The sequence below is a fragment of the Gymnoscopelus microlampas genome (assembly GCF_963454915.1).
Source record: "Gymnoscopelus microlampas genome assembly, chromosome: 3".
Lineage (NCBI taxonomy): Eukaryota > Metazoa > Chordata > Actinopteri > Myctophiformes > Myctophidae > Gymnoscopelus > Gymnoscopelus microlampas.
Window position 1 is genome coordinate 11,285,552 of NC_139940.1, and position 21,615 is coordinate 11,307,166.

Genomic DNA, 21,615 nt, shown 5'->3' on the forward strand with positions numbered 1-21,615 from the left:
TCAAAAGGCTGAGAGGTACCCTAGGTGGGGTTGGCCAAAGGGCCTACTCTGTGTGGGGTTTGCATGTACTCCCTGTGTCTCCGGTAGTTAATATACCCTCACAAAAACATGCAGTAATCCTGGTCTCTATACCAGGCTCTCTGTCTCTCTGTATCTCTGTATCCTGCTCTATACCTGACTTTGTCCGTGTTCACCGTCAACGTTCTGATTGGTCAGACCCGTCAACGTTCTGATTGGTCAGACCCGTCAACAAAGTGATTGGTCAAGCTTCACGTGACACATGGCTATAAACACATTATAAACACATATCGATGACATAATGTATCAAAGGCACCGTTACCTTCACACAGGGTGTGATTTTTTGAAGTTAAAGTGAAGAAATACCCTGTTACAATTAAAAGTATTGTATTCAAAATCTTACTTGAGTAAAAGTACAAAAGTATTCAAACATCAAACGTAAAGGTAGCCTAATACTCATTATGCATGAATGGCCTATTTCATCAGAATCATGTTGTTGGATTGTAATTAATAATGCATTAATGTGTTCGTCACTTTAATGTTGCAGCTGGTAATGGTGGGGCTGATTGTAATATACTTTATGTGCTGCTGGGTAGCTTAACCTGTAATAATAAAACATAATATTGTATCAGTTAATCTGTATTTTGTATTAATTATCTAAATATGCAAAGTAACTAATAAAATATGCTACTTGAGTAAATGTACTTAGTTACTTTCCTGCTCAGAGGAAAGGCTAAGTGAAGAGAGGATCCTGCCACCCTGTGGCAGTGTGTGGCACCCTCCTCAAAACATTTCCAGAATATTGGACCCCCACCTCCGACTTTATCTGACCCTGTGATAAGATTAATTTCCCCGAACAAATAAAGCACTGTTATATCAAGAAAAGGACCACAAGGATCATAATCTTTATAGCTGGTAAGCAGACATTTAGGCTACCGGTAACGGTTAGCCAGCTATTTATAATTACCCACAGTGTTTTACTAGTGTCTGTACTTTGCACCTTGTGTCACCATGCGTTCTATTCTATTCTATTCTATTCTATTCTATTCTATTCTATTCTGGTCTATTCTGGTCTAGTCTAGTCTATGCACGTTTTACTGCCTTAAAATGAGTTTGTAATTGTTGTGCATGTAGAAGTTAACAGACATGCATAACCTAAATACTACAGTATTTGAGATTGCAGATAGAAGTGCATGCACATGCATGGGACTCCAAAATCATAACCATAAAGTTAGCTTGATTATCAATGGTCTGGATCGAGCCGGACTACCATAGGAGTTTATGGATGTCAACATTAAAACGCATCAATGAAAGCTCCTGGCTTCCAATAGACAGAAGTTTGACAGCTAGACTGTTTAACCCAACCATTACTATGCCTGTACACTATGATCTAAATACAAATGAAAGTTGGAAGTTAGTTTTACCAGCTGAGAAAAGGAGCGCGTCGTTGAGAGAAGTAACGTTACTGTTTTCTTCGATCTTGAAATCAAGGAGAACATGTTCAGTCTTATAAGACTGAGTTAATCAAACACCGAGCACTGAAACCAGACCGTTAAGGGACCTTCTGTCAAATATTTACCCGGTGCTGTCAACAATGTGTGTGTGTGTGTGTGTGTGTGTGTGTGTGTGTGTGTGTGTGTGTGTGTGTGTGTGTGCGTGTGCGTGTGCGTGTGTGCGTGCGCGTGCGCGTGTGCGTGCGTGCGTGCGTGCGTGCGTGCGTGCGTGTTGAAGAGAGAGAGAGACTGACTGACTATCAAACAGCAACCTAGTCTCTAGGCTGAAACGAGGATTGTGTGAGGATTGTGTGACTGATTGTGTGTTAATTGGGGTCAACTGATTAGGAGTAAAATATAGCCTATGGAAATAAGTGTTTTAAGTAGGCCTAATACTTTCAAGTGCTAGGCCTACTCTCTGGATTTCTGGAAGAAAGAAGAAAATAGAAGCAGTGGTGGAAAAAGTACAAAATGTTTTTTCCAACTTAGTAAAAGTATCAAATGTAGAAATACTCTTAGTAAAAGTCCGGAATTCAAAATTAACTTCAGTAAAAGCACAAAAGTATTGGTATCAAAATGTACTTAAAGTACCAAAAGTAGAAAGTACTCATTGTGCAGAATGTCCCATTTCACAAGTTCAAAATGTATACACATTTTTTTGGCCGAAATGTATATAGGCCTGAAGTGGTTAGTGTGTTTTGTAATAAAAAAAAAAAATCTACAAAGCAATAACTACAGTTTTCATATAATTGTTGTAGCGGAGTAAAAGTAGGCTACAATATTTTCCTCCAATTGAAAATTGTAAATACTGAAGAAAAGAAAAAAATAACTCAAAATTGTACTTAAGTTGGCTACAGTACTCGAGTATATGTACTTAGTTACTTTACACCACACTGGATAGAAGAAGAAGAAGACTATGGTTTTCACTAGATATAGGCCTATATCTTGCAGGGCTGTTGTCAGACGGTGCCTGCTGGTGTTGGGGGGGTATGTACCATAGTACTGTATGTACAGAGGCTCGTCCTCCGCTGTGGTGCGCTGTCCCTGTCAGGTGCGTCACATGACTCATCATAGCTAACCACTAAACAAACGGAAAGGGAGAGATTTTGCCTTCAAAATAAAGTAATACATGATAAAGACTGGATAACACATCCTGTATTAAAATGATAAATAATTAGTGGGCGATGGACTGTAGGCCAGTGCTTCTCAAACTTTTTTATGACAGGGACCCCCAAATTGATATGTATTTGGCCGCGGACCCCCATCTGAAAATATGTTGTGCCTGGGACCCCCAGAAGCAAAGATTTGAGTTAAAAATGTTTGCTTTAAAAAATAAATACATTCAAAGATAGACTATGCACACATTTTCAAGATTTTTCAAAAATAGCAGATCTACAAGCTTATAGCGCGGCACTCGGTGCCGCGCTATGAGCTTGCAGATCTGCTATTTTTGAATAGCCAATGTATAAAAGGTTAGAATTATTGTGATGCTATTTTCACACATTTTGCTGGGGACCCCCTGGAACCCCCTCAAGGACCCCTGGGCCCTGGGGGTCCCCGGACCCCACTTTGAGAACCAATGCTGTAGGCTACATCAAACACAGCTGGGACTGGCGGAATAAACCCAGATTTGGCTCAAACAAGGGGTTAAATTCGTGCTATGCCACCAAAATGTGGAATGCCCTACCAACAGTCATACAAAAAGTGTGAATCCTTACTCTCCTTCAAAACTGCTCTATGCTCTAAAAGAGCACTTACAGGTGGCTGCAACTTGAATTCGAATTCAAATACAAAATTGGAAACACCCCAATGGAAACAAGCCATAGTGCTTTCTTGGGTTCAATGATCCTTATAGCATTGTATTCGTATTAAACTGTACTTTCTGTGCTTTTTTTTGCAAACTGTATAAAGTATTCAATCGATCAATCACCTATGGCTGGGACACTGGTGTCTCTTTTATATTATAGCTCACCTATCCAATTTCTGTTCTGTTCTATTCTATTCTATTCTATTCTATTCTATTCTATTCTATTCTATTCTATTCAACCATTGGGACATAATTATGCATATTGCAAAAGTGGAGGAATAGAATCAGTACAACATGTTACAATGCAAACAGACATCTTGAAGAAGCCTTCAGTCAAAAAGAAAAGGGGAAAATAAGTTTTAGTTCTTAAAAGCTGCGCAGGTGTCTAATAAAAATACTTTTCATTTTGCACTTGAAGTCCATAAGCGGAAGTTGTATTTCACTTTGAATGTCTAACTTGACACTCCACTGCTGTCCTCTCCTCTCCAGTCCCCTCCTCTCCCCCCGCCACCTCCCCCTCCCTCCCTCGGCTAGGCAGCCATGCCGGTCCGGTACCGACCACCACCACAGACCCACCCGTAGACTGACTGACTGACAGACAGACAGACACGGACGGCTGATGCACGGCGTTCTGGTGGACAGCTGCTGGGAGGAGCCGTTACTACCGTATAGTGCTTTGACCCATAGTCGTTCGTCCGTTATAGACCGTTACAGGAAAAAAAGCCGAGAATAACGGAACGGTACACGGGCCTGTGGGTGGGTGGGTCGGCGGGTGCAGGGAGGGTGGTCTGGTCTGGTCTGGTCTTGTCTGGGTTCGACTCGGTTTGGTTCGATAATGTAGGGTCGTAGGACAACACGTTGGAATAATAGACCCTACTGTACTGTGGCTGTCTTCCAGCAGCTACTGGGATGTAAACTGTAGACCTACTGGTACCTGGAGGTTAGTGATGAGATGTAACTCTTGTATTCTGACTTGCTGAATGCTGTCTGGTGGCACTGGAGCTTTATATGGGCAGTACATGGTGTTATGTTGACTATAGGCTATAGATACTGGTACCACAGCATATAAAGTGCTTATAGACTAGATTTTACTGGAGTTTAGACTAGATAGATCCAAGTAGATAGGCTACTGGTGTTTTATAAAGGGAGTATACTGGTGCTTTATAGACTAGATACTGGTGGTATTGTGTTTAGACTGGTTTAGACTAGAAACTACTGGTGTTTAGACTAGATTCTACTGGTGTGCACTGTGTACTGTTTAGACTAGATGGTAGGCCTACTGGTGGTACTGATGCTTTGTAGATACTGCATGTGGTAAGGCAAGACAAGGCAATGCAATGCAATTTTATTTGTATAGCAAATTTCAACAAAGGCAATTCAATTGGCTTTACACAGAAGAACATCAAGCAACGGAAACACAATTATACAATGACATAAAACAAAATAAGTAAAATAACACCTACACAGAAAGAAAAAGGAAAAAAAAAGTTACTCAATCAGAGGCAGTGGCAAACAGAAAGGTCTTTTGTTTTAAAAGAAATAAGAGTGGCAGCAGACCTGCAGTTTTCTGGAAGTTTGTTCCAGATACGTGGTGCATCATAAAAACTAAAAGCTGCTTCCCCAAGTTTAGGTTTTTGGGACAGATGCTTTGGTTTTAGGGACAGAAAGCAGACCTTTATCCCAGATGACCTGAGAGGTCTGGATGGTTCGTGATATCGCACAAAATCAGAAATGTATTTTGGCCCTAAACCAGGGGGTTTCAACCTTTTTCATGCCAAGGACTCCTAAATTGATATACATTTGGCCGCGGACCACCATCTGAAAATGTTTTGTGCCAGGGACCCCCAGAAGCAAAGATTTTAGTTAAAAATGTATGTAATGTATTGTAAATATATTCATAGATTTGCACACATTTATCTGGTTGCACACAAAATAGCAGATCTACAAGCTCATAGCGTGGCACTCGGTGCCGCGCTATGAGCTTGTATATCTGCTATTTTTGAATAGCCAAAGCTAAGTGGTTAAAATGATTGTGATGCTATGTTAACTAATTTAGCTGGGGACCCCCTGGTACTCCCTCAAGGACCACTGGTGGTCCCCGGACCACCGGTTGAAAACCACTGCCCTAAACCATTAAAAGTTTTATAGACTAACAGTAGTATTTTGAAATCAATTCTTTGACACACAGGGAGCCAGTGTAAGGATTTAAGAACTGGTATTGGCATTGTACTGGTATTTTTATACTGGTGGTGCTGGAGTTTTATAGAGTGTACTGGTGGTACTAATGTACACTGTACCCTAATACTGGAAAAAATATGGATACACATGAACATGGAGGATATTAGTGTGTAGACTAATAAGTTTATATTATTCCGTGTTCGGATGCATTCATATATGTACTGTATATCTTTGTTTGCTAATCCATTTATATTCTGTATATTCTATATTCTGTTTATTTCCTTTTTGGCTACCACATATAGATATGCAACCTACCTTAGTAACCCAGGAAAAGGGCAAATTCTAAATTGTATATTACTCATCTTTGCACACCTGTCAGGTTATTTAGATTTTCTACACTTTTTGCACACATTACACTTTATTACTAGTTATAAAACTTGTGTTATGTTTTGAGTAAAACCTCTTGAATCCTTTTGTTTTGTTTTGTTTTTTCTTCTTTTTTTCAAAGACTGATTATAGTGCTGTCAAATGAAAGCCAAGAGAGAGAGAGAGAGACAGAGAGAAAAAGGTTTAATATGCAACACAATCTTATACAATAAATGTAGTGGGGTGTCCCTGCTTTATCTCTCTCTGAGCTAAGGGGTCCTTGGCCTGATAACTAGATGTTGAGAAATGTTTTGTCCAAATGATAAGATACACACTGCATTGATAAAAGGGTATTTCATTATTTGAATGAATAGGCTACAAAGAATGTAGATCGAAAAGTAATAGCTGGCCATTTATACTCTATAGTGGATCACTATTTGCAGCATTAACTTTACAGGTTACATAAATATCTTAGGGGGCACCCAGCTCTACAAGTTGAATGAGCACTGTGCAATTGCTTTAATTTAGGCTAGATGTGGGGAGTGGGGACTAAAAACAAGCATAATATGCTTGTTAGGATATTATCCTAATGGCTATTTTCACACCACACCGTTATATGAAGTATGAAATTGGGCCCAGAGGTCTATGCTTCCCTTTTCCCCTCTACACCAAATCTCTTAGTCTTCAGCAGGGACGTCACAAGCTCTCAGACGGTGGGGGGATGGACTTTCGGTGGTTTATACCCCTTATTTTACACTTTGGCTATTCAAAAATAGCAGATATACAAGCTCATAGCGCGGCACTCATGAGCTTGTAGATCTGCTATTTTTGAAAAATCGTGAAAAACATTTGTAACTGTCGAATGTAAACACATTTTGTATTTTCAAAATGTTGTGTTTTTTGGGCGGATTTTGTTCGTTTTTTCAAGAAGGTCAGTTGGCTCTCATGCATTGAAGGAGGCCACCCCCTGGCCTCCCTAGGCTGGTGGGGGGAGTGTAGTGCCCAGGATCACTTAGCAAATTGGCACCGGGTGAAAAAAAAAGGGTTACAAAATCAAGGGATAAAAAATTATTTAAAAAAAAAACAATACAAAAAATGTGTGACTATTTTAACAATATGTTTCAATATAACCACTTATGAATCTATGTCTCCTGCACAATTGGCCCATGACATTTAGACAATTAACATACATCTCAACAACATATCAGGGTCCCCTAGGACAGAATATTAATTTCAAATAAATTCCATGGCCAAATAAGTAAGTCAATTTGGGGGTCTGTAACCTAACATTCAACCTCCTCACCCCTCTCCCCTCGTTTCCACCAGGACGGAGCCGTGCTAGGCAGGATTCGTTACCAGTCGAGCGAGAGAAGGAGGAGGAGGACGGCGGGAGGGAGCGATAGGATAGGAAAGAAGGAAGGAAGTCATTCTCTGATGTTGATGTGTTGACGAGCGTCCAGCGGGCAGGATGAGCACCGACAGACCCAAACGTAACATCATCAGGAAGAGACTGGTGAGTAGACTGTCCTCTTGACTCCTGATTTATGTTGGTGAAAAACTAACCACGTGTGTGTGTGTGTGTGTGTGTGTGTGTGTGTGTGTGTGTGTGTGTGTGTGTGTGTGTGTGTGTGTGTGTGTGTGTGCGTGTGTGCGTGTGCGTGTGTGTGTGTGTGCGTCTGTGTGCATGCGTGCATGCATTTGTGTATGTGTGTGTTTACAGGATGACAGTGATGGGATGCCATGGTGTGAGGAGCGTTTGGTCCGGAAAGTTCTCTTCCTCTCCCTCAGGGAGTTCAGAGACGCGCGCCGGCACACGCCCACACCGAGAAACACACACACGGCGAGAAACACACACACAAAGAGACACGCGCACACACATTCTCCGAAGAACACGCATGCACCAAAACACACTCACGCACTGAAAAACGCGCACACGGCGAAAAAAGAACATGGACAGAAATATGCACCGCCGCACTCACCGCAAAAAGCACACACAGTGAAAAATGTACACACATCGAAAAATCCTCGCACGACACAGAATGCACACACGCCACCAAACACACACACACACAGAAACACGCAGCGTCCACACAGCACACACACCCCGGAAAAGAGACAGGCGTCTCAGTGCGCGAGCAAGCCTCAACAAAAACACACACACACTTCACAGCAGGAGACACGTGTGCAAGAACGTGCACGCGCACAGCAAACCAAACCAACTCCCGGTGTCACGTCCAGAGTGCTGCGCTCACGCACAACACAGAACGCACACTCCACACAAAACGCACATGCACCGCAAAATGCACACACGCCGCAAAATACACACACAACACAAAACACACACACGCCGCAGAACACTCACACGCCGCAGAACACGCACACGCCGCAGAACACACACACACCCCAGAACACGCCTGCGACACTCAGTACACGCATGCGACAACACACGCTTTTGCTACAAAACACACCTGTCCTTGGAGCCACTAATTCACTACTGACTGTACACACTGCGTCTCCAGCCAGCCAGCGCAGGACTCTGAGGTCTCACACACCGGTAACCCGCCTGAACGGTAAGTACTCTGTTTCTGTCTGTCTGTCTGTCTGTCTGTCTGTCTGTCTGTCTGTCTGTCTGTCTGTCTGTCTGTCTGTCTGTCCGTTCTTTTGACTTGGGTAACCAGTCCTACATTCAGCCAGCAAAAAAGGGTGTTTCTTCACGAAAAAGGGCCTTTTCATTCCCATGCTCTGGAGAGGCACAGATTTCGATATGGCAGACAGAGTGCTGTGTAGTTAGAAATAACAGCAACGATGTCATGAGATTTCGGAAGAAAAACTTTGTATATCTCAGGTATTTGTTTGTATAGCTTTAGCATATAGACGTTAGCAAGTGATGCAATGCTACCATATAATCTGGTCCACAGTGGCCAGCCACAGCGCTCCTCAGAGCGGACACAGGCGGCTTTCGCTGGCCGGTGCTTGTAGATCTACGCTTTTCGGCTTAAAGCGGCGATAGCGCCCATACCGGTACGGGGATGTCTTGTTGCATCCGGGCTGGCGAGGCGCATCCAACGGTGCCCGGCCCGAGTCTGTCCGTCACTCCCCAGTCGCCGGCCTGCGTGGGTGTGAAAAACCGCCTCCTGCGGAGGTCGAGGGACCGCCCTATTTTCAGACCGTTATCACAGTCAAAATTGTGATTTATCTAATTTGTTCTTGTCTGTTTTTGCGGTGGAGACGGAGTGCTTTTGGATATCATATGCATTGAGCGAGATGCCTTTGTCACTCCAACACGTTGAATAGGGAAGTGACATCGATTCGATGTCCCTGTCTAGCACTGCCCCCCCCTCCCCCCCCTGTAAACGGAACACTCAGCTCTTCAAAAACACCCCCACACCCCCTGAGATCATTCCTCTATTACCTCCTCACATCATCTCATAGCTGTTCATCTCTACTGCCTCTCTACTATCTACGTATTCGCAGGAATTTTGTCAGAGAACTATTGATTCACCCTTTTTCTGCTGAATATTGCTTTTAACATAGGTGATTGACCAAACTTGGTCTACAATTTGTGGGGGTCACAGAGGCTCAAGACGTAGATCATTGCAGGGTCTGCATGGAAACCGGAGGGTTCCTGGTTCGATCCCTGGGCTCTTCCCGGCATAGCGTCAAAGTGTCCTTGACAAACATACTGAAACCTTAGCCTCGCAAGCCAGCACACAGAGACAGACAGATCGATTAACCAATAGGGTTTGGCACGGAAGGTACATGTGTGTGTTTCCAGACTACTGAAACCCCAACTGCTACCAACAAGCAGGTTTGTGTCGTGCGTGGCTGCCTCCACCATTGTCCAGAGTGAATATAGGTGAATGTGAGGCGTGCCATGTAAGGCGCTTTCAGTGATCAGAAGACTAGAAAAGCGCTTGTCTCGCATAGCCAGAAGGTCAGAGATCTCCGCCTAATGATATGTCTAGGGAAATCTAAATTCTTTGTAAAAGCTAGCCAGTTTCTTCACCAAAATATAGCAGTGTCATGGCATGCTTGATGACTGATAAACTCATCATCCATTCTAGACCAGCACCAGCAGTATATATTACATTGAGGACTATTTGAGAATAACCTTTACACGGTGCGTGTGGAGATGGGGAGGTGGAGTCGCATACTACCTGAGCAGCGTATTTGTCATGTAAGAAAACCAACAACACATACTGGTGTGTCTCACTAACAGCGTAGGCTACATGCCTGCCTATCCCTTTGGTAGCAACAGAAAGCTCCTTTCGTGTTGTGTATTGTATATTTAAATGTATTGTATGTTTTCATGTTTTTATTAATGGGTTTTCGAGTATTTTTTGTACCCAATGTTTTATACAAATATTGTGTTTCAAGTAGGGCGTTCATTTACGAAAAAACACAAGGTTAGAATATTAAGATGAGAGGTTTCTGTCCGACAGCGGCATATATGTAGAGCTGGCGGTCAGAGGGTTTGGAGGGCTGCACCTGGTCTTATAGTGTCTGAGGTTAGTTGACTTGGCCTGGGTAAGGACCCTTAGCAGGGCCCCCTGGAAGTGTTGCTGCTGCCAACGTTTTGCAAACAGAACAGCGTGTTTCTTTGTACCCAACAACCACGTCCCGTCCACACGGACAGCTGCACAAGGCGTCAGTAAATCTTGGCTACAGACGGTCGTCGGGTTTGGATAATCCATTGGTAAGGCAGTGTGTCATCATCTGTGTCATTCCACACACACACACTGCTGTTCAGACACGGCTCTGTGACTGTTCAGTGTTGTTGGACGGTGGACACTTGAAAGCCCAATTCAGCCTTTCCACAGGAGTGTTGGAAGCAGCTGACGTCACACTAGTTATGAAACACTTTTAGCCCCGGTGTTTCGGGCATGTCATTATAGGCGAAGATTTTCTAAAAACAGCAAAAATAGCAGATCTGCTAGAGAATAGAGAAACAAGATCATATTGAGAGCGACCGAAGGGACTGATAAACTGCAATCCAAAGAGGGAACAAGATATACTGTAAGACCTAGACCCAGGTCTTATATGTGTGTCTCTTGTGTTATAATATGTAATATTATTTTCGGTCTTACCTGTGTGTGTGTGTGTGTGTGTGTGTGTGTGTGTGTGTGTGTGTGTGTGTGTGTGTGTGTGTGTGTGTGTGTGCGTGTGCGTGTGCGTGTGTGTCTGTCTGTGTAGGAGCAGTGGTTAATGGGATTGGTCCACGCGTGTTGATACTGTCTTCACATGGGAGGCGGGGCCAATCCCAATCACAGCCGCGCCCACCCCAGCGTCGCCATGGCAACCTCCACCGTGACATGGAGGACCCAGCCAATAAAAGGTCAGCTGTGTGTGTGTGTGTGTGTGTGTGTGTGTGTGTGTGTGTGTGTGTGTGTGTGTGTGTGTGTGTGTGTGTGTGTGTGTGTGTGTGTGTGTGTGTGTGTGTGTGTGTGGACAGCTGGTTGGAGAAAAGGCACACTGTGCTGCCGGCTGCTCCTTTCTGGCAGTCAGACACACACAAATACAATCCACTATCAGATACACAAACATGCTGCATACATCTCGTAAGACTGCTCATTGCATCTGCTGTGTCTGCTGTGTCTGCTGTGTGTGTGTGTGTGTGTGTGTGTGTGTGTGTGTGTGTGTGTGTGTGTGTGTGTGTGTGTGTGTGTGTGTGTGTGTGTGTGTGTGTGTGTGCGTGCGTGCGTGCGCGGTGCATGCTTGCGTGCGTGCATGCGTGTGTGTGTGTGCGTGTGTGTGTGTGTGTGTGTGTGTGAGGAGCGTTTGGCCCACAAAGTTCTAGATTAGAGGCCTAATAAACACTCCAGGCTAGGAGAGGCTTTTTTCAATATCAACCTTTCCTGTGCAGTCTCACAGCTGGAGTATCAGTGTATGCCACTAGTCTCCATGCAGTATTTGCGAGCCCAGGACACGTGCGCAGACTGCTAGTAAGAGCACTGCTGCTGGTAGGCCAGAACAAATAGTTTGGCAAGGTTTAGCTCTGTGTTGGTGTGTGTCCAAAACCTTTCCTTTTTTATTATTATTTTCAAAACATTTTAACCCATTAAGACCTGGAACTGTGTCATTTTTAGATTTGAGCTAAAAAGCATTATTTTACACTTTGGGCTACAAAAATAGCAGATATACAAGCTCATAGCGCGGCACCGAGTGCCGCGCTATGAGCTTGTAGATCTGCTATTTTTGAAAAATCCAACTAGGAGTGGTTTTCCTGAGGCAAGCGTACGTTTTTAATAGTTTTCAAAGGGAGTGCCGTGTATTCACACAGACGGCAGCAGTGTGACGAGGCGCTAACTGAGCGTCTATTCTGCGCTGAGTCGTGCCTGTTGTTTCCACCCAGTCGACCAGGGTTGAAAAATGTTCAACGCTCATCTTTTTCACTTTGTATCCAGCTGTCCAATCACAATGGGATTGAATTAATTAATTGAATTTAAAGAGGTGGTGCCATGGTTTTGCACTTTTTCTGTTTTTCATGTGTCTATGAGGTTGATAGAACTTTATTAAGCCCCCTGGTGGTGTTTTATGGTGTTTTATGTCTTCTCTGACTACTTTGAGTTTCTTCCTGGAGGCTGAAACCTTGAGGGTCAAACATGCCAATAGAGAAACAGCGCTTTAGTGACATAGTAAAAACATACCCTCCCCCTCATTATCATAACACAGCAGGTGTGGGCATGAGGACGAGGAGGGACTAGGACAGGTGGTGCTAAGGTGGTGGAGGAGGTGCTAAGGTGAGAACCAGGTATACTTAATGAACTGGAGGCGTGTCCACATAAAAACATAATTTTAACAATTTCTGTACACTTTTTTGAAAAAAATCTTCCTCCTAGTATAACCATAATACCTGATGATTATGTTTTAGGGGGGGGGAATCACTGAAAATCACGGCACCCCGTCTTTACATTTAAATTAATTTATTTTTGTGATATATATATTTCTCCTTTCCAATTGGCCCGCTGGTACCAGTGATCCATGAGACGGTTAGTTTGGTTCGTTGACAAACATGGTGTCTCAGTTGACAAATTGCAGTGCCAGCACTCCCATAAGCGCTCCCAGATGGCCGTTTTAGAAGACATTTATTTTCAGCTGGGAAAAAGTGCCCAGTTAAAAAGTTTTAATTTATACTGTACTTGACATTTGTGTGTGTGTGTGTGTGTGTGTGTGTGTGTGTGTGTGTGTGTGTGTGTGTGTGTGTGTGTGTGTGTGTGTGTACGTGCGTGCGCGCGCGTGCGTGCGTGCGTATGTAGGCCAAGGCTCCACGCTCAGAGGAAATTCGCTCAGTCTCCTCCCAGCTCCCCAGGCCCCTCACTGTCCATGATGTCACCAAATAACCACGCCCACAGCTTGGCCACGCCCACCTGTCTCACGAGACGACGACCAAAGACAGAAGACTTCCTGTCTTTTCTCTGCCTAAGAGGTAGAACACACACGCACACACACACACACACACACACGCGCACACACACACACACACACACACACACACAAACAAATACTCTCCTACTGTCTGTCTCTCCTGCACTCTCTCTCTCAGCTTTCCTTACTGTCTGTCTGTCTGTCTCTCCTAGACTGTCCACGTACACGCACGCACGCTGCACGCACGCACGCACGCACGCACGCACGCACGCACGCACGCACGCACGCACGCACACACACACACAGTAAAAGCCTTCTTTTGTTTCTTATCTTTCTATTTGAGGTTCCGTAGCGTTGCCTAGCAGCATGGCCCTTTTGGGGAGTGGCCGAGAGGAGGAGCCACAAGTCACTCAAAACCCGACTTCCTGTCTTTCAACCAATCATAGGAGAGACGTGGAAGGGAAGAAGAACACAGCCAATATAACGACTGGTACTCATTCTACTAAGTCTGTCTGTCTGTCTGTCTGCTATAGCCCGATTCATACAAGCTCACAACACGTTGCATCTAGCAGTAGCTTGTACTGTAGGTCTTCTATTATTGGCACGTGAGACCATCGCGAAGCAAAGCATAAATTATGCTTATCTGTCTGTCTGTCTGCCTGTCTGTCTGTCTGCATCCCAGGTCTCTAAATTAAATCCTGGGTTCCTTTTGATTTATTGATTGAATACTTTATTAGCAGAACATGTGCCACAGTTTTATTTGCCCTACTACAGTTTCCCTGCCCAACTACGGTACTGACGCACGCGCAATCGCACGTGCACACACACACACACACACACACAGACGTAGGGGGCAGCTGAGTGATTAACATCATGCTGTTCCGCTTGGAAAGTCTTCCTGGTCGGATACACTCATGTTTCCTTGCTCATCATCATAGCTCCTCAGAGATGCCTCCTAATCCTCGCTCCTCGCTTCTTGGAGCAGGAATAAGAGACTTGGCATCATCATCAAAATCTGCTATTTTTGAATAGCCAAAGCTAAGCGGTTAAAATGATTGTGACGCTTATGTTAACTAATTTCGCCGGGGACCCCCTGTTTACTCCCTCAAGAACCACTGGTGGTCCCCGGACCACTGGTTGAAAACCACTGGTCTAACCTGTCTGTCTGTCTAACCTGTCTGTCTGTCTGTCTGTCTGTCTGTCTGTCTGTCTTACAGCTCATCTCAGCTCCAGACCTCTGCGAGGGAGGGAAGCAGTTCCAGTACCCAGACTAGCAGGTGCTATTCCTGGGTTAGCCAGCAGGGAGCCTCCCCCCGGTACCAGCACCACCACGCCCAGGGAGCAGAGGATGAGAGAGAGAGAGAGGAGGGAGCATGAAGAGGAGAGAAGACAGAAAGCAAAGAGAGGCACAGCGAGGTGTGGAGGAGGAGAGAAAAGGGTGGAGGAAGAGACGAGCGAAGAAAGAGGAGAGAAAAGAGATGTGGGAAAGAGGACAGAGGGAGCGGAGAGGAGGGGAGGACCTGTGCGCCTCCTGCGGCCTCGACAGCTTTCCCTACAGGTGAGGATAACTCAGCAGCAGGGGTGTATTGGTGATTTTTTTCCCCGGCCTAACGGTATTTTAATGGCGTCACACGCACGCGTGCGCACTGTGCGCGCACACCGTGCGCATTTTATTTTCATACCTGTGACATTTCAGCTACAGGACACTTTCTTTTAGGGACGCACAATTAATCAGTCATCATATCGGGTTTTAGCCGATATTTTAGATTTTTTTAAGTCTGCATCTGCACCCAGAATAACAATTACTGTATAACAGATGTAAGGTAAATCCTACTGGAATTGCAATATCGGTATCGGACGATTTTACCAATGATGGCCAAAATAATTGACCAACATTTCAATATTGGAGGACCCCCAGAGGTAAAAATGGATCCTTACAGGTCTGTAACTCTGAGAGTGTACAAATGGAACCAAATGGACCCCTACGGGTCCATTTGTACACTCTCAGAGTTAAAGTAACACTGAGGATTTTACAGTGCAGATTGGGGTCCGAGAGATAAATAGAAATGTGTATCAAATGGGGGTCCGTGGCCTAGTGCATATCAAGCTGGGGGTCCTGGACATGATAACGGTTGGGACTCACTGCCCTAGCCTCCCCTATACCGTAATTATTCTCTGTTCTTCAGCCTGTCTGTGGGTTTCTGTTTCTGTATTGCAGGTTTCCATGGTGAATGGACTGTCCGGACAACCATCTTCACACGCCAAACAAAACCTGGCCCTTAAGTCCAGATCGGCCAATGGCAGCAGACTCCCATCCAAACCAAGGCCCAGCAACAGCCGTCCGCCTCAAAACCGCCGTCCCCACAGCAATGACCGCCATCCGCAGAGAAAGCACCGACTGCCTAGCAACCAGCGCCCACCTCGCAACCGCGGAACAACCTCCAGTCGCCAAAGCAATCCCAGGACCCTGTCCAGTCGCCATAGCAACCCCAGGACCTCCACTAGTCGTCCCCAAATCTCAGGCAGGAGTTCAGCCCCAGCCGAAACCTTATTCGTCAATGGAACAGCAGCTAAGATCTCATTGGCTAAGGGCCCAGCCAGCAGGCGACTGAATGGACTGCTAAACGGGCAGCCTGGGATCAAGAGACAGTCCAGGCGGAGGAGGGGGCTCCCGCCGGACTCTAGCCCCGCCCTCTTAAACACAAGCCCCACCCATCCAGACATCAACACATCTATACACTGCAGAAGGCTGCAACGACATGATGGAGAGGTCACTCTGGAGAGGAGTCGCCATGGGTGTGAGGTCAAACAGGAGGTCAGACAGGATCCCAACGGAGAGGAAAAGGTCAGACATGTTGGTGAGGTCAGTGAGAGGGACAGGCAGGACAAACATGGTCAGCTTGAAGAGGCGGAACAAGAGAGGGGAGGTCATACTGGTCAGGTCATTGAGAAGAAGTATAATGGCGAAAACAGCAGCCATGTTGGTGAGGTCAGGCAGGAGCATGTCGGCCATGTTGGTGAGATCGAAGAAGACGTTAAAAACCATGCCGATGAGGTTAATCGGGAAAGCAGCAACCATGCTGGCGAGGCCAAACAGGAAATTAACGACAACGTTGGTGAGGTCAGGCAGGAAAATGTCGGCCATTTTGGCGAGGCCAAACAGGAAATGAACGACAATGGTGAGGCCAGGCAGGAAAATGTCGGCCATGTTGGTGAGGCTAAACAGGAAATGAACGACAATGGTAAGGTCAGGCAGGAAAATGTCGGCCATGTTGGCGAGGCCAAACAGGAAATGAACGACAATGGTGAGGCCAGGCAGGAAAATGTCGGCCATGTTGGTGAGGCTAAACAGGAAATTAACGTCAATGTTGATGAGGCCAAACAGGAAATTAACAACCATGTTGATGAGGTCAAAGACGAGCGTGTCGGCCATAGTCATGAGCTCTGTCAAGATAAACGTAGCCATGTTGATGACTCCAAGGAGAAGTCTGGTGGCGAGGTGACACCCAGAGCCGCGAGGGAACCGAAATCTCGGCAAACTGAGCCAACCCCACCCTCAATACCCAGGACTGTCACCCGGACAACAGTTACCAGGGCTACTGTTGCTAGGACTACTGTTACCAGAGCTACTGTTGCTAGGACTACTGTTACTAGGGCCGCAGGCAACTCTGTGAGCCCTGCCTGTACAGACTGTGATCCACCAGCCAGCTACTCTGCCAAGCACACTACCAAGACTACCAACAAGGGCACTACTGAGGACACTACCAAGGATCCCACACCAGCCAGCAGCTATCCTTACGACACATGCCAGGGCACTGCAATGGACTCCTCCAAGGGTACTACTGAGAACATAGTCAGCAGCTGTTCTAACAACACCTCCAGGGGCCCTACTAGGGGTCTTACCCAGGTAAAGTCAACTACCTCAGCCACTAAGACCAGGTGCAGCCCTCGAAACCTTCTGAGGCGTTAAGCCAACACCAGCTCTATCTTCTGTGTATGGTTTACTTTGAGGACACTGAGCAACATCACAACATTGGCCGTGTCGTCTAAGCAAATTCTACCCGGTTAGTTTTTCTCGTTTTACTCGTCCTCCTGAGAGAACATTGCACGTACTGTACATGGGAATGATGTGCCATTGCTCAAGGGCACTTTGACCACTTTCGTCAGTATTTGATGTACAACTAATTGGACAACCTGCGTCCATTTGATTTACGCAGGAACACAACATCATATCCAGTGTTTGGCTCCGACTGTATCTTATCCTCGCTGTCTAAACAGGGAAAATTACATCTACGGCCACTTCTCTTTGTTTAGTCTTTTTATGAGAACTTTTGTGTCTGTATAAATCCAGCATAAGTCACAATGGACATTATTTTACAGGCAATAAGCTTAAAGATCACTCAACCGATAAGGCTGGCAGGTCAATCAGCTGTCCTGCTCTTGGAGTCCAGTGTGGCTTCAAGGGGTAAAAGTTATATAATAGAAGCCATCGTAGTAGGGGCGTTTGTTTGTTTTGTCCCAGTTCCAATATTTTTACTGTAGCCTTCTACCAGGCAACTTGTCTGTTACATTAACAATAATAATGAGCAAAATTATTTGTACAGCACTTACTTAAAACCGTTTACAAAGTGCTTTAATAAGTTAAAATAAAGTAGGAAACGATGGTAGGTAGATACTGTAACTACGTGTCGTACAGTATGGTCACCATTCAGGTGACGACCAGATCAATAAAATTATCATATTGTAGAATAGATATTATTTAAAACGCTGGTTGTTAACTGGTTTTGCACTGGGTCCTGAACTGACCATCAATAACTATTACCTTGAATAACATTGTTCTTTGTCTGTGAGCCTCTCAGAACACCTTGCAGCCCACGCTGGGGCCCGACTCACAAACTAAGAAGCAAACTTATAAGAGAGATTTTGGATTGACTCATGTCAGAAGCAACATACACTCGCAGACAACCATCCAGGGAAATGATGAAGATGATAATGATGACGCCACAATGATGAAGCTCTGCTTCTTGCCAGCTGTTCAGGTTTTCAGTATTAGAATCTTGACTTCACATTCTAAAAGAGAAACTGGTGTACAGTTGGCCAAAAATATATATCCCTGATCAAAGCACAAGAGACTCAAATTGAACATTGTGTACCAATTCAATAGAATATTTTATCTTGTTTCACATGAACGTATTTCTGTTTAAAAAAGATAAAGTAAAAGTGTATTAACCACTAGCCCTACTTTATACTTAGTCGTAGGTTAGTTTCATGTGGCCTAAACAGCCAGTCTACAAGCTCACAACGCTTTGGATCGTGACACATTATGAGCTTGTAGATCTGGCATTTTAGCTATATTGTCTGCTTATAAGGACATGCCCCAAATAGGGACAACAGATTGAAAGAGGTTAAGGCTCTGCTGTTATTTCTGCTGTGTTGCACATCCATCCCAGAACTTTATGTCGATGTGCAACTAACTATGGCTTCATGCACATTCAGAGTGGCTCCTATAACCATAAAAGGCAACCGGGTCATCTCAGGACATGCTCTATCTATGCACTACTACAGCCAGTGATTCTCAACCAGTGGGTCAACAAGCCATTCTCATAGGGATGCAGGGCTCAGCGCAAAACCTTTAGCTTCCACTGACTGATCCAGGACCAGTCGAGATGCTCTGCACTAAACATTCTCTGTGATTGAAACACAGAAATGACGTGCGATGCTGGTTGTTTCCTTTGAAGAAACTCATCCATGTACTGTACATTTGTTGATGTTTCTGTGCACTGCTAAAGGCATACTGAACAGAATGCCATGCTGGCATTTCCATTGAATCACCAGTTAAATACCAGGTTATTAGGGATGCACGCTATGTCGTTCGGTTCTGTTAATTACTTAAAAATGGTATCAAACCGATATCAAAATAATCCTGATATCTTGCACCGATAAAGACACATTCATTATGTGCTTGTTAAATGCGTGGCAACTGGCAAGACATTGACCGCTACGTCGTTTGAACTAATGGGTGCTCAACTCCTTCAGTAGTGAAAGCAGAAACTTGGAAACAGAATGTAGTGTTCAGCACAATCATCAGTAGGCCGTAGTAATAAATCAGATAACAATGCACTGTTTTTTAGAAGTAATCTCACCCAGAATCACAGTTGTATAACAGGTGTAATGGAAACCCTACTGATATTGCAATATTTACCATGCAATTAATCGGTTATTGGATATTGGCAAAAAAGTCAATATCGTGCATCCCTACAGGTTCTCTTCCACTAAGCTGTAATGCCTGGTTGCGCGCCGGTGTCATACAATGAAAATAGCCAATTAACAAGCTCACAATGCGTCGCAGTGCGACATGTAACCTTGTAAATGGACTATTTTCAGTGCGCGTCATGGCATGCAACAAAGTACCCTTAAGTGACTGCCTACAATGAGCTTCCCATGGTGCTACTGAATACCACAATACACCTCTGATCAGGACAGGGCCAAAGGCAGGACATTATGTGTGGAAAAGAGTATTTTCTTCTTCTTTTTGTCGGTAATCAATTAAAACTGTGTGTTAAAACGTGGAATAAATGTAAAATAACAATCACAAGTCCTTGATTAATGTACAGTTTTACTACAGTGTTACCGGGATGTTGACACACCAGCAGCACCTCAGCCTCATGTCATGTGTTTTATCTGGTGAGCAGACTCCACAGGAGTTGTTGCAGGAATCGAACCTGTGACCTTCCCTTTTTTTGTGACAGTCACTCTAACCCCACATGTCATGGGGAGCCGTGTATTCAGGTTTTCCTTCCAGCAGCCCAACAGGCTACTACTACACCAGCCAACATCACTTGTTAACCACTTAAAACCCGGTCAAGAGTATTTTGAAAATAGTCAGTTATTTTGGAAATGCATTTGGAAATGAGAAATCTTTGACAAAACATCATTAACATGCCTTTCACCAGATATAAGGGAGCTTAGTCATAATAATCCGTCATCACCATTGAATAGCAGTTTCTACAGTTTTACATTTTGAATGGAGACCAGTGGGAAGTCTTGTAACTGCCTGCTGGTTCAGTTCAACCACTTTAACCCTATATTTAGTTGACTGTATTCCCATGGGCTAAACTACACAGCGGGGAAAGTGCCGATCTATAAGCCCGCGGAGCTCGTAGATCGGCTACTTTCAGCTAATGTTACCCCTGGAATAGGGATGTTAGGGTTCAAGTGTTTGGTGGTTATATAGTGCTACATCAAGCTATATTCTTATTAAATGGTTGTTTGTTTGTAGTGCTGTTGTGGCATTGTGCTGTCAGGCTAATGAGCAGCACTATATTGAATAAGAGTCATTTTCAATACATGGGGAGTGTGTTTGGTGACGACACATATTCTTGCATCACCTTTCAATATCTTAATACATACGAAGAAATGTTATTGAATATATTAATAATGCTATGGGGAAATTGGGTTGTTACAGCAGTCTGTGATTGATGAGATATACAGTACAGTAGACAATACTGCTATGGCTTTTCTCAAAGAAATTCTTATTCCACTAAATAATCTACTAATCGATTACTTGATATACTATAATTGACAAATCTTTTAAACTTGCGTTAATCTTTAAACATGCAATCATACAGAGAGACTAACCTTTTCATTTGTATGATCTCACATGAGATTCTCATTGTGAGAACTGACCATTCTTTCTAATAATGATGTCACAATAGCTACTGGCTGTCAAAAGTTATGCACTGGTAGAATTCTAGGACATAATTCCAAGAAAAAAAAACTCAATTTTAACAGGTTAAATCTAGAGCTTATGAGATGCGCTTTTAAGTTTTCAAGAAATAAATCGTTCAGCAAGGCTAAGCAATTAATTGGGACAGCCCCTAATGTCTCAATAGAAAGAATACAGATTTAGCAACAGTGGATGAGTCAAAAACACATTTCAATAAAAACACAGAAAAGTTCAACTACTAATGTTTATATTCTTACTTACATTGTACAAATCTTCCATATTTGTCTGTCTTCCTGTTGAAAGTGATTTCTTTCTGCTTACATTTTGCTTTAAGCAAGGCCATGCGACATCACCAGGAGCCGTCTTTGAATAATATTGCACCTGCCGTGCTTCTGATAGTTGAATACATCATGATGTATTTGTGTTGAAAAGTAACTAAAGATTGGATGATATCACCGACATCACAGGTGTCCTTGGCTTTAACCACTTAAGCCCTAAATACTACGGAAATGGCCGATGTACAAGCTCGCAATTTTGTTTTTCAAAACATTTGAAAAGACAGGCCGCCAGTTTTTTAAAGTTTAATGCTGTATGTGGTACATTATCAGTTTTTAAGAAAATAAAAACAATGTTTGTCCAAATGAGCCTGTAAACTCCTAAAA

At 44.1% G+C, this 21,615-nt stretch overlaps 2 protein-coding genes across 6 annotated transcripts in view; one reads left to right on the forward strand and one right to left on the reverse strand.

Moving 5' to 3' along the window:
* LOC311041631 (putative 2-ketogluconate reductase) overlaps positions 1-1,508 on the reverse strand; it is a 6,133-nt gene extending 4,625 nt beyond the window's left edge. The window contains exon 1 of the mRNA XM_084052095.1: positions 1,443-1,508. The gene's annotated coding sequence lies outside the window, so the exon portion shown is untranslated. The remainder of the gene's footprint in view (positions 1-1,442) is intronic.
* A 2,346-nt stretch (positions 1,509-3,854) lies between these two features.
* jarid2a (jumonji and AT-rich interaction domain containing 2a) lies at positions 3,855-21,615 on the forward strand. Of its 5 annotated transcripts, none has more exons than XM_084053489.1 (8): positions 3,855-4,258; positions 7,189-7,522; positions 7,583-8,432; positions 11,056-11,197; positions 13,119-13,288; positions 13,571-13,717; positions 14,445-14,785; positions 15,446-21,613. In XM_084053489.1, exons 3-8 carry the CDS (start codon positions 7,598-7,600, stop codon positions 17,195-17,197), a joined length of 3,387 nt encoding a protein of 1,128 aa, XP_083909615.1. In that variant the 5' UTR covers positions 3,855-4,258; positions 7,189-7,522; positions 7,583-7,597; the 3' UTR covers positions 17,198-21,613. The 5 variants fall into 5 exon arrangements, with proteins under 5 accessions (XP_083909615.1, XP_083909613.1, XP_083909614.1 ...); XM_084053487.1 differs by having other exon boundaries at positions 7,189-7,375; XM_084053488.1 differs by having other exon boundaries at positions 7,189-7,375; positions 11,062-11,197.